Source organism: Schistocerca cancellata, chromosome 5, assembly GCF_023864275.1.
Source record: "Schistocerca cancellata isolate TAMUIC-IGC-003103 chromosome 5, iqSchCanc2.1, whole genome shotgun sequence".
Taxonomy (NCBI): Eukaryota; Metazoa; Arthropoda; class Insecta; order Orthoptera; family Acrididae; genus Schistocerca; species Schistocerca cancellata.
The window spans coordinates 550,149,780-550,163,289 of NC_064630.1; the positions used below are offsets into that span (position 1 = coordinate 550,149,780).

Consider the following 13,510-nt stretch of genomic DNA (forward strand, 5'->3'; position numbering starts at 1 on the left):
TTACATAGTTTCAGTTGTGTCTTTCACTGTGTTACCTTTTTCTTCTTCTAATTCATTAACTTATTTCCCCTCTTCCTAGGCCAACAATCTGTGTTGTGAATGCTGCCCTTCCCACAGGAATTCTGTAACACCCCCCTCCCCCCCCCCCCCCACCTCTCTCTCTCTCTCTCTCTCTCTCTCTCTCTCTCTGACCCCTTCCCCTTTTTCCCTCTCTCCCCTCCTGTGTGTGCACATGGAAAAAATCTTTCACTGCCCAGAACTGATGTGTTCCTGTTTTTACATGTGTGTTTCAGTAGTATATACGGTTTAAATTTCTGCTAACATATTTGTTTTCTGTGTACTTTTTTCCATATTGCTGTCGATTAAATAGTTTTGTCTGCTGAGTGAGAATAGAAAAAACTCTGGGACATTTAAAAATAAATTTAAAGAAGTCATAGTACTTCATAATGAGGGAGTGAAACTGACAAAACACATCGAACAGAGCTGAAGAATGGTTTTGCCTTAGCTACAAATTATTTCATTAAACAGTTTGAAGAGATTTGGTTTATTGAGTACATAAAGTAATCCTCAATTGTGTTCTTTAAAATCAATTTAGAAAAGTTTTCTCTGGATCAGATCACCTTACTAAACTGTTAATTTTATAGCCATAATTAGATTAAACATCTAGAAATCTTCATTAGCCTTAATTTTTTTGACATTTTGTAAACTCAAAAGTCACATACTGGGTTGCAAATTAATATTTATCTGAGAATAAAACCATAGATAACATTTTAGAAAATACTTCTACCCATTTTCTCTCCCATTCAGACATTGCAACTACAAATTGTTATTTTTGTGCTTTAGACGTCAGGAAGGAGCAGTTAGTGACACAAGCAGTAACTGCACCTACTATTGATTGGTGACTCCATGGAGTGTTGTGTGCACCATGACCAGATAATGGATATAATTGGAAGGAGAAACAGCGTTGGTCGTATTTTTTTTTGTTTTATTATCCGCAAAATCAATTTTCGGTCACTTAGTGACCATTCTCAGTGCTAGAAGCTAAAAATTTCACATAACGATCAGAGAATATAAACCAGAAAATCACAACTACACCTGCGTATGAACATAACAGTTGGTAGGAACATACCTGTAATATACAATTAAAATTGGTAGGCACTGGTATCAACAGGCTTGGAGCGATCACATAAACTGAGGCCGCTGTTTACATGCACCAGTTCAGCAGACCTCGGGCTTGGAACACCCTCTATGTGACATGTGTCACATTACTGGTTTTGCGAGATATTAACACAAAATAACTCTTGTGCATTTGTGAATCATGAAGTAATTCAAATTTAAAATGTACATAAAACACATAGCAGACGAAGGGGGAAGGAAACATCTAAAATATATCGGCATATCGATCGATAATAAGTTGTCAGAGTGCAGGACAGGTAAAAGAGAAAAAGACAATGAAAAGAATAATATATGAATAACATGAAATGAGGTATAACACAGGTTTTTAAAAACATAATACCCATCATCTGGCGTGGGAAGTTAGAAGTATATCGTTCTTGATTTACGTAAATATTATGTTAAAACTGAGAAGTCAAATATATAAAAATAGTAATATTACGAAAATGCCACTAAGTAACAATTCAAATGCCATTAAACAATATTAATTACAACACAAAAAAGATTTGAGGGTGTAGAGTAACAATTTTGTTACCATATTTAACGACGTGATAATGTACATATCATTCGTCCCATCACTGGTTGTACGCTTCCACATAAGCACTGGGTCAGAACCCATACATACATTCACAGGTTGATGAAACAGTAATAAAATTGCCAAGCAACTGGTTTTGAATACTAATAAAAATAATTTGATTTTACATAACTTATAGTTACAGTGGGACCCATATGACATAAAAGCAGACTTAAGAAGTATCTATAGTTCTAATTGTGTTATTGAAATAAATTTAAACTACAAGATGCAAACAAGTAGTATACATCATACATCGAGAAACCATCATGAGGAAGGACAGGTAATAGTGCCACTTATACCAGAAATATACATCGTACTTCAGAGAAATTAAAAATAGGCTATGCGCGATATCCAGTACTTATTCAAACAGAAAAGGAATTGTTAACATACATTAAAAATAATTACGTAAAAGTGAAAACCGGTTCATATCACTTTGTGTCAACGCCTTAGAGATGTCGACTGTAGTAAAATTATGTTCAGTAGGCGTCCATAAGTTCTGAAAATTAAGGAACAAAAGGGAGCATACTTTTTAAAAACCGAAGTTAGTAATGTTATTAGAACAAACCGAAACGTGTGTCGAGATAGTCAGAATAGGGGCCATTGTAAGTGTTCTCGTAGCAGCTATGACTGAGGCATTGTATATAAGGGATAACAAGCAACTGACTAAGAGTTGCTAATTGTGATAATTGGCAACAAGTTGTTGACTTTTTTCATAGGATATCGGAGAAGCATTCCCAAAAATGTGTGCTTCTCGATATTGTTTGCTCGTTAAGTAGCTTGATATCTGGAGATTTCTGATGGCAAAAGATCTCCATCTCTTCCATAAGGTCGAGAAAGCGTCCTTTTTTACCCTTGTGCAACAACTTCAATTGCGATGTCAAATCTGGAGTTGTATGACCAGTAGCTACCAGATGGGCTGCGAAATTTGATTTTTCTGCAATATCTTTCCTCTCAAGTGCAACGTGCTCACGGAACCTTGTTTCTAATTTTCTTCCGGTTTGCCCTATGTAACCTGCATTACAAGTGGCACACGTAAGTTTGTAAACACCCGATTCATGCAAGACATTGCGTTCATGAATGTTATTCATTAAAAGCAAGCCTAGTCTGTTTGTCATTGAGAAACCTACATTAATATTCCTCTTCTTGAATACTCTGGCAATTTTATTGCTAATGGGACCACAGAAAGGCAAAGTGATACATTTTTGATTTTTAGTTTCGCTTGTCTCATTCTGACTTAAATTATATTTACTATATTTTTTGGATACCATCTCATAAATGTCCAAGACGTATTTCAACGGGTAGTTACTATGCAAATCGTTGTAAAGTGCATGGAAAAAGGTACTTCACATTTTTTATCACATATTACAGTTTCTGCCCTTTTCATGTGACTATACAGCATGAAAAAAAAAACTGTGCAAATGCCGCTCTGTGTGTTGCAAGCAGTCTAGTTGTATCTTTGCAGTTCCTACCAGAGTGGTATGTGGCCGTCTGTGGTGTATTCATAGATTTCTCCCTTGATACCGATATTTGAAGCTTTGTAAGCTTTCACAAGGTATATGACATATATCTGCAAGTGTCTCCCAGTTCAGGTTTCTCATAATTACCGTAACATCTCCAGTGCGTCAAACAAACTTGTGATCCTTTATGCTGCCCTCTTATGTATACCTTCAGTAGCTCCTTCCGGTCTTCTTTCGGTGGGTCCCAAACACTTCAGCAGAATTCTAGGATGAGTTACACAAGTTTTGTGTCATTTATGGGCTGATTGCATTTCCGTAGTATTCAACCAATGAACCAAAGCCTGCCACCTGTTTTACTTTTGACTGAGCAGAAGTCCTCATTCCATTTCAGATACTAATCACCCAACTGCTCACAGGAGTCGAATGGTTCCAGTTGTGACTCACTAATATAGGAGTCATAGAACAGTACATTTTTGATTCTTATGATGACCACAGTTTGACAATTCTGAGTATATAAAGTAAGCTCCCAATCTCTGTACCATTTTGAAATCTTAGCAAGGTATGACAAGTTATTTGTACAATTTTCTTCAGATAGTACTTGTGCTTAGATACCCACATCACACATAGAATGTGAGAGACTGCTGTTAATATTGTCTACCAGGTCCTTAATATGCAACATGAACAAGAGTCTCGATATACTTCCCTGGCAAACGTGTGAAGTTATGCCATCTGTTGATGACACTTTGTCCAAGGTGTCCTCCTTAACAAGAAATTCTCAGTGTACTTACAAATTTTGCTTGGTAGTCCATATGACTGTACTTTGATCCTGTTTTCATGCTTTGTGGGTTTCAGCATTCTTCAGACTATGTGGAACCAATTAAATAATTAATAGCTTCCTGGAACCTATTTTCTAGTGGAACTGGAGTATTAGAACCTATTACTCATAATTAATAGCATAATCCATCCCTAGAAAAGTGAAAGTTGGGTTTCGTGTGATCAATGTTTGTCGAATCCATCTTGGTGGCTTGGAGAAGGTCATTCTGTTAAAGATACCTCATTACATTTGAGATTCTACAACAGATGTATCTCTTCGCTGTTGCATGATAGTTTTGTGGGTCATGTCTGCAACCCGTCTTGTAGATGACAGTAATCTGTGATTTCTTTTCCCAAATACTGGGTACAGGGATTTGTTCAAGAAATAACTGTATATAATGGTTGAAAGAGGTACTAACTCAGCTGAAAGTTCTGTATAGAAGCTGACAGGAATTCTGTTAGGTCTGTACCATTGGCCTTTTCTCTTTAGAGCTGTTTCTCAATGCAATTGATACTAAGTCTAGGCCTCTCATCAGTGGTACAGGAATTAAACTAGACCAGTACTCCAGGTTCTTCTTTTGTACGAGACCATTTGTAAACTGAATTTATTATTTTTGCTTTTGATTTGCTATCCTCAGTTTTGGTTCCAGTGTCAACCATAATTTCTTTGGGTTTCGTGGGAGTTCTTACAATAAAGTTCTACTACAGTAGTCATTGAAGCTTCGTGTGTTGCCCTTTTGACACCTGCACATGCCCATTTTATGTATCTCTGTCTGTGGCACTACACTTCATTTTAAAACTGTTGTGCGATAGTTGCCATTTCTTTACAAATGGAGGATACCATTCAGGGTCGCTACAGTAATAAACTGTGTATGAAGTAGTTCATGATTGTTTGTTGGAGAGTGCGAGCGAGAATGTTTTTAAATTTAACAGCTTGTATGTATTGCTCATGTAAACAGCAGCCTCCTGTTGGTTAGTATTCATATAAAGGATAATTTAATATGAATTATTTTTGTTTGGAAATAATTAATTTTGTTCTCTGCAGTGTGTTAATATTTACAGATTAGATTTTGTTACAGTTTTTCCATTTTATGTTTGCAGGTTGTAATCCAATTAACAGATATGTTTCTTTGTGATAGAATAGATGGTTTTGTAATCATTTTATTCGTTTGTGCATTTAATTTTTGTCAAAAATATCTGTTGTAATTCCAACACTGTTGACTAATATTCAGTTTGTTAATTTACTTTCCAATTGTCTGGACCACTGACGGAACGTACCTACATTACAGGGAAGAAAAATACAAAAAAAAATTGGCATTTACAAACATTAGAAAATTCAGGTTTGAATAAAAAGTAGTATGAAAAAAATGCATTGCTACTCACCATACAGAGGAGATGTTGAGTCACACACATCCTCAGTGAAAAGACTGCTATACATCTAAGCTTCTGGCCAAAAGGCATTCTTCCGAAGTACAAAATACAAACACAAACACATTCACAAAAGGACAGCTCACACACATATAACCACTGTCGCTGGCTAATGTGGACAGAGACAGTGTCTTGTACGTGATTTGTACTTACGTGAATTTACATGTGTTTTTTACTTTGGGAGAAGGCCTTTTGGCTGAAAGCTTAGATGTGTAACTGTCTTTTCATTGTGCCTGTCTGCAACTTCACATCTTCTGTATATGGTACGTAGCAATGTATCCTTTTTGTAATGTTATCATTATTTCATCCTGGATTTTTTATTGTTTACTGTCTATAATATTGTTGTTAAAAATTGGCACTTGCATGAAAAAGTTCAAACCAATTTCTTTCAATAGAAAAATGTTTAATCCAATAAAAATATGAAGACTTTATTTCAATAAGAAGATGTGATTGTTAGTACCCTAATACTATCTCTATGTCTTGAACATTGTTGCTTTGCCACAAAGGTACTCCCGCTGTGTTGAGTTTCCATCAGTTGTTTGCTATGTAATAGAGAATATGCATGTATGCTTCCATATATCCTAAACAACTGTCTAATATTCAGCATCATAGATAAGTGTACTACGGGGTACTGAAATACGGAGAGCTGTTGCCTGGAGCAGATATAAAAAAAATGAAGTTGTTCTCTCATTTATACTGATGTTATGATATGTTGTGTCCACAGCAAAACAGGTTGACAACTGATTGACTGGAATAACTGCCCAGAAGACAGCTAAACAATCTATTTTTAGTGGGATAAGAATACTTCATGTGGAGTTCTTCCCTTACTCTGGATGGCATAAGAGTCTCAGTGGGAGGATTTTGTGCAGTTTCTCATGATCCGAGAAGGCAGCACAACTTGACTGAAATATTGACAGTGGACCTAAACACAATAGCAGAGCGAGATGACCACAGTATAACATCAATGGTGAAAGTTGTAGGCTCCAACAGATAGTGTTTACTAAAATTGTTAATATTGTAGTAAGTTACTTTGAGTATTACACTGTGTCCCTGCAAATGTCACATAGTTTTGGGCCAGATTAGGTGCAATATGCGCACTGAAAAAAAAGTTGCCCATGGTGACATGTAGATTCCCATAAAAAGTTTATACCGTGCTGGCTATTGTAATTCTTTGTGATTACAGTGAATGAAATTTCTAATTTTTGCTCCTAATCTTTGCAATAATCCCTCTGCTTGTTTCAGTTTTAATTCCTGTTGTTAACAGTTCTAATAAAGCATGAAAGTTCGCTGGAGTGGGATAGGTATCTGTGTTTACAGTTGGTCCAAAATGCTGCCGTTACAGACATTTTCATTACATATTCTGTACAAGACCAATAAAGTGAACAATAATTATGAACAGAAGCTACCTCTTCTCATAAGTCAGTGTGGAGATATCCCTAACAAAGTAAAATTATTAATATTTTTTTCTTGTGTCCTAAACATGTTCCGAAACAATAGTGTCATCCTCATCGAGATGGTATTTCTGGGGGCATTTTGTTGTGCTCGTGATTATGAATGGTTTTTAGACGATGATGATGCAGTTTCTTGTTCAGCATTTGTTTGTAAAAGGGTTTTGTTTATCCACTTGTCTAGTTTGTTTAAGTTTAATTTCATTTTCGACACAGGAAAAGAGTTTGCATATTGCATTGTATTAAAACAAAAAGTGTGATAACTGCAAGTGAGTGCATCTGAAACATTGTACTCTCTAATGGAGGAAGAAAGTCATTAGGTACAGAGAGTCCACTGAGAATAACTCTATTATGCTGAACCATATTTCAAGAATAATAAAGAAAATATATAATAATGTTTTTCCAAGAAGTACCTCCACTTGCAAAGTTGAGCAACAACTTGATAAAACATTTGTGAGAAACTCTGGTTGTTATAAATAATTGCTCATCCACTAATTATACTGCAAAAGCATGAAACTGGGACAATTTCCACTAATTGAAAGAAAAGGGTGTGTTGCCTTTTCATTCTGCATTAAGGCTGTATTGTATCTGAATGACATGAGGGGCCGAATCTGTACAGAATGTAAGCAGCTTATTTTGATTTTGTAATTGAGAACGCTGTTTACGTTTCACAGTTGAATTCCTGTACTAATGAAGAGAACTTGTCTGTAGAGAAATTGAGGGGAGGTTATGTTTGGTTGTCGTGATTGTTGCTTTTGTTATTGTGTTTCAAGCTAATCTCACAAGAGCATTAATATTTGGCCACTTTTTAACATGCAGTCATCCGCTGACAAAAAGGTTTTAACACTGTTATCTTTCCTCTAGAAATTTGGTAACTAAGACTGAGCTACCGAAGCCCTCACCAGTGGCAGGCCGTAAAACTTACGACCGCCAGGAATCCACTTCTCCTCGAACTACACGCCGTACATTTAACACATTGCAGAGCAATTTGCTTGGCAAACCGGGATCAATGTAAGTGGGAGTGGTGCATGCTTGAATAACTGTAGTAAGTGCATGACTTACATAAAATGGTTGTGAAGACTTATGCTAGTGAGAAATATAGTGAGAGTAAAATAGTAAAATGAGTGCTATAACAATATTAAGCAGTGTGCTCCTTTATCATGAAAGGCTGCTTAAAAATTAGTTAGTAGATTTTTTTGTGGTTCAAGCCATTTTTGTTGCTGTGAATCTGTTTATACCAACAAGCTTTTTGTATTGAATATAGGAGGTAGTAGATTAAAAACATATCTTATTTAGCTTTCTGAGCTTAGCCTTGCTAATATTAAAAGCTGGTTTGTAGAACTGTGTTCCACTGTAATAATTAGAAGAAAACAAGAAGATGGGCAGCTAGCTGTTCTTCTGTCTAACATAAAAAAGGCTTGTCCCATCTGGTAAAACTATATTGAAGTGGTTCAGTATTCCGGTAATCACTTCACATTCAGATTGTGATATTTAACCCGTGATACCAATCACTGTAATACTGGAAAAGAAGTCTGTAAGTTATATGTCCTTGTTTAGCAATTAAATGTTGTAGGTGCCACACGTTACACGAAGAAGACGAAATATGATCAGTTTGCTGTAATATCTTGTTTTATTTATTTAATCATGTCAGAAACACACACTACAGCTTACAAGTTACCCAAATTTTCCAAAACATGGTAGTATAAGCATTTCAATTACAATTAATTGTGGCATGACCAGTATGCATCAACTTCGCATGCTTCCTCGGTGGCACCGATGACATGTCTTGTGACGTGGATTTAGTTATTACACTGTAAGTTACTGAAGAATTGGTATTCCACACTTGTAATCTGAAAGTAATGCTTCCATTTTACTATCGTATCTCATCCTGCATGCAAAATTTGTGTTGTACATAACATAACAAAATTTGGTTTCTTTTGTATTGAGTGCAAATGGTCAGAACGTCACTTGGATGCTTTGGGTTATTGCTAACAGATTTTACATAACAGCCTGCATAAATTAAATGGATTGGAGCTGGTAGTAAAACAGTTGTCTGAGTGCATATGAGATGTGCCTGATCGGCTCATTTGTAAGAGTATTTCCTGAAGTTGGCAGTTTTTTTGGACTTAAATCACACTGGTTTAGGGCTTAAAAAAGTAAAATTTTAGAAAGAAAATATGTTTGCTATTGTATGAGCAGGTATGGCAAACAATAGTCTTAAAAGCAGAGAGAGAATATTTTTTGGTATTTCCACAGTGATCTGAGTACCTGACTATCTATTTCCTGATGGTGTTTGTTTCACAGCAAACATTAACATTTATCCTTCCATGTACTCGTACTGTTCTTCTGTTTTGATTTCTTGTATGAAACATTATCTGCAATCTTATCCTTTCTGGCATACATTTTCACTCTTAAACAAATGCAGCAGAAATTTTCTTTTTACTATTGCTCTTCTGCCGAGCTATTAACAATGCAAATCCCTTTCACTTAACTGTCATTTTACTGCATTTTTTTGGAAACTTGATATTCTCATTCTGTCTTCTGCCTACTCTGTTAACATCAGTTTGTATGTAATAAAGCATCAGCATTTCTGATTTGTAAACCACCAGTTGATGAAAACCTTTAAGTTAAAGAACTAGAAATTATGTCGTCGTACTGTCAATGAGTTTCATAGGTCTGGCCCTCCCTACTTGGCCTCTTGCACCCCCCCCCCCTTTCTTTTTCTTTCTTGACACAGTGTAGTATTTTGAAAGTAACCACTGGTTTAGCTTGCAGTTTGCAATTATACTGTGAAATTATTTCATTGTGTTATTGTGAAAGTTTTCTGAACAATTATTTTTTTGTAAATAAGTTAAGTGTTGCTACATCCAAAATGGAATTCACATGCTGACATGATTAATCTGTTAATTTTATAAATATATTTAGCAGACTGTACTATATGTATATCATTGAATGTTGGTAAAAAATTATATATAATGCTGATATTAAATCGTTTTGTTATTTAACTCCCTAAGTATATGTTAAAAATTGACATTCTTTATTTCATAATGTTTTGCATGAATTGAAATCATGATCAGAATGTCAGAAGCATCCTAAATATTACGGTAGTATACCTGGTAGAAATTGTGATTTTATTTAGCTGGTTATGGACATTGTGTGTACAAACAGCAGCATCACAGGAATAATGTTAAGATGCATACAAGTATTCTGTGTTTGTACGTGTACAAACATTTATTTTGAAGTTTCCAGCAATTTTACTTGTGTGACTTCCATCCTTCAGATTCTGTAAAATGTGCTGTATTATTTTGTCAGTTGCCTTTAAAGATAACAAATTTCTCCCAGAACTGGTGGAAAGTTAGAATTCTTAAGTGAAAAGTGTCATTATATAAATGCAATAAAAGAGTGTGTGTGTGTATATATATTTTCTCTCTATGATAACCAGTTTAAAAAATGTTTTGTTTAATACTGTGACAATGGTGAACAGAATGATTCTTTTCACATCATTGCACTTTTAAAGAGAGTTTTGCAGCTTGGAGTGTAGTACAGCAAAGGAAAACTAAGATGCATAATTATTCAGTCACATGGTCAAACAACTGAATGGACAGTGTGACAAATTAAATTATGAAATGGATGAACACCATGTGTAGAGCTCCAAAAACATCATTCTTTGTGTGGGGGACTGTACTTATTAAGAAACAATCATTCAGTCAAACACTTACTCACCTGACTAGCTGTGTGATAAACTAATTACAAAAATTTTTTGGAAAACATTTGAGTTACTCAACTGTGCTATTAACTTCCCATTGAGTGACAGAATTATCCATAACCTGTTTGTTTTCAGCTTAGAGAGAAGCTTTAAAATATGTGTGACAAACAATTGAACTGAGTATAACAGTGTGCTGCCACTAATATGCTGATGATTGTTCCATTGTCCTTTTGTTTTGTGCCAATAGTTCATGCTTAACGTTGTGAGAATGTTTGTTCTACCACCAACTAACATGAGGCTTCTATGTGTGTGCCTGCACGCATGCTTGGGCTTGAGCAGGGATCAGGGTCTAGACGCAAGCCCACCTAACTCTCCCCCAACATACCGGCGTACCAACAGTCGTGAGGAAAACGTATTTTCTCGCCTTACGTCTGGGACTACAGCTTCAAGTGATCAGCAGATTGGGGAAGGTGTCATCAGTGTATACCAGGGGAAGGTATGATATTAATTTAGTACTTTGAATTTGCAGATCAATGTTAGCAAATGTTCATGCCTTACATATATACACTTATTTTTGTTATTTACTAATGATGATGATTAATTTGGCAGTTCACTCTCTCATGATGATTTTCTTGATCTCCATTAACTTTTTGATTACTCATATGTTTAGATACAACTTCACTGGCAAGAGAAATAACATGACAACACAGGCACAGACCTGAAAACCTTTTATTTAAAAGGCAACACACACAGAAACTTACCTCACTCCCACAAATAAAGTCCATTGGGTTTAGGTCGGGAGAGTGTGGAGGCTGGGCAATTACTTTTTTCGACCTATCCATCAGTCACAGAAACTGTTATTGCCTGGCCTCCACACTCTATGGTCCTAAACCCACTGAACTTTTATATGTCAGGCCATTTGAAAGCTCTTGGGTATGGAATCCCTGTACAATATGTTCAGAGTACTGTGCCCATATTATGGAAGGCTGCAAGATGATATGCAGTACTCGAGGAATACATCAGTGTATCAGAGATTTACTATGATGGCAAGTTGATGCATGTATCAATGCCATCAGAGGGCATAGTGAACATGTCCTGTGAGAAGGACTTGGGTATGGTATGCTGGTGCATTCTGTTCGTGTGTGTTTCCCATGATTAATGAGTTGGATCAAATGAGTTGTAACATGGAAACAAAGCATTTCAAGAGACCATGTTCATATAACATAATTTCTTTGTCTATGTGTAAGGAATGTGTCCTGCAATTTGTGCTTTGTTTTTGTAACACACTTTATAGATTGGAATGTATTGACGAAATTTTGGTTGGAGATATTAATGAACAAGATACTATGAAACACATGCTTTCTCCTCCTTTTTCTTCGTCTTCTTCTCACCTGTGAAATCTGATGCAGCAATATTACATTGTTATCAGGGCTAATATGGCTGGACATCTTACTGTCAGTGATGTTTCTTGAATCCTCTCTAGAGTGTCAAACCAATGGCCTTTCAACTTGAGTTTCAGTTTAGGGAATAGTGCAAAGTCGCAAGGTGCCAAATCTGGTGAGTATGGTGGGTGGGGTACAACCACCATGTTGTTTTTTTGCCAAAAAGGTCCTGGTGAGCAAGAAGGTGTGATGGCGTGTTGTCATGATGCAACAGCCAGTTCCATTGACACCAAAGTTTGGGCCGTCTTCGCCACACGTTTTCACGGAGCCGTCTCAAAATGTCACAGTAGTATGTGGAATTCAGTGTTTGGTTGGGTGGGACGAACTCTTTATGCACAATTCCCTTGGTATCAAAGAAAATGATGATCATGCTCTTCCACTGGGATGATTATTGCTTTGTCTCTGGGTCATAACTGTAAATCCAGCTCTCGTTGCCAGTAATAACCCATGACAAGAAGGCTGGATCATCAGATGCAGTCTGATGAAGGTCCGTGCACACTTCAACACATTGTAAGATCGCCGCACACCGAACACAGAGTATTACCGAAATCACTGGGGACATGCAACACGTCCTCCCAGCTGAATGCCACTCCGCACACCGACTCATCAGATATGCAGCTCTCACCACCTAGTGGTGCAAAGATCTACTACTCCTACTTTCCAGATGGCAGCACCAGTCCCAAAAATGTTGGGTTCCACCTTGTACAGCAGTTGTAATTTCTTTGGCTTTCTCAACAGATTGTTGAAATTTGTTGAATACTGGTTATACGATAAATCACTCAAATTTAAAGGCTGTCAGTTCAACTAAATACTAGGAATTACAGTTATGAACAACTTAAATTGGAACAGCCACATAGATAATATTTTGGGGAAGGCAAACCAGAGATTGTTTTATTGACAGTATGCTTAGAAGACGCAACAGGTTGAGAGGCCTACTAAAGAGACTTCTACACTAAATTTGTCCATCGTCTGCTAAAGTATTGTTGTGCAGCATGGGATCTTTATCAGATAGGATTGACAGAGGATATCGAAAAAGCCCAAAGAAGGACAGCCTATACTGTATTATTGTGAAATAAGAGAGAGATTGTCATGGAAATGATAGATGAGTTCGGGTGCCAATAATTAAAACAGACATTTTTCATTGTGGTGAGATCTTTTCACAAAATTTCAGCCAGCAGCTTTCTCCCCAGAATTTGAAAATATTTTACAGTCGTCAACCAAGCATGCAGAAAGAGTGAAGTATTCATTTTTCCTATGAGCTGTTAAAGGGAGGAACACTAGAGAAATGGTCTGAAGGTTGTTGAAAGAACTCTGCCACATATTTAAATGTGAATTGCAGAGTAGTCATGTAGATGTATTTTGATAGATTATAGGACTGGTTCTATTTGCTTTTGCAGAACATAGTTTCATTGTACATCATTAGAAATGTGGAGTGCTTAAAGATTTTGTTGTCTTCCTTGATCTTTAAC

At 36.4% G+C, this 13,510-nt stretch overlaps 1 protein-coding gene across 5 annotated transcripts in view; it reads left to right on the forward strand.

The window, feature by feature from the left end:
- Nucleotides 1–13,510, forward strand: part of LOC126188882 (kinesin-like protein KIF21A) — a 486,465-nt gene that overhangs the window by 393,534 nt on the left and 79,421 nt on the right. For 3 of the 5 annotated variants that reach the window (XM_049930549.1, XM_049930550.1, XM_049930551.1), the window contains 2 exons: nt 7,758–7,904; nt 10,939–11,095. In XM_049930549.1, coding sequence (XP_049786506.1) covers nt 7,758–7,904; nt 10,939–11,095 — 304 coding nt within the window. The remainder of the gene's footprint in view (nt 1–7,757; nt 7,905–10,938; nt 11,096–13,510) is intronic. The other 2 variants (XR_007537870.1, XM_049930552.1) reach the window with 2 other exon arrangements.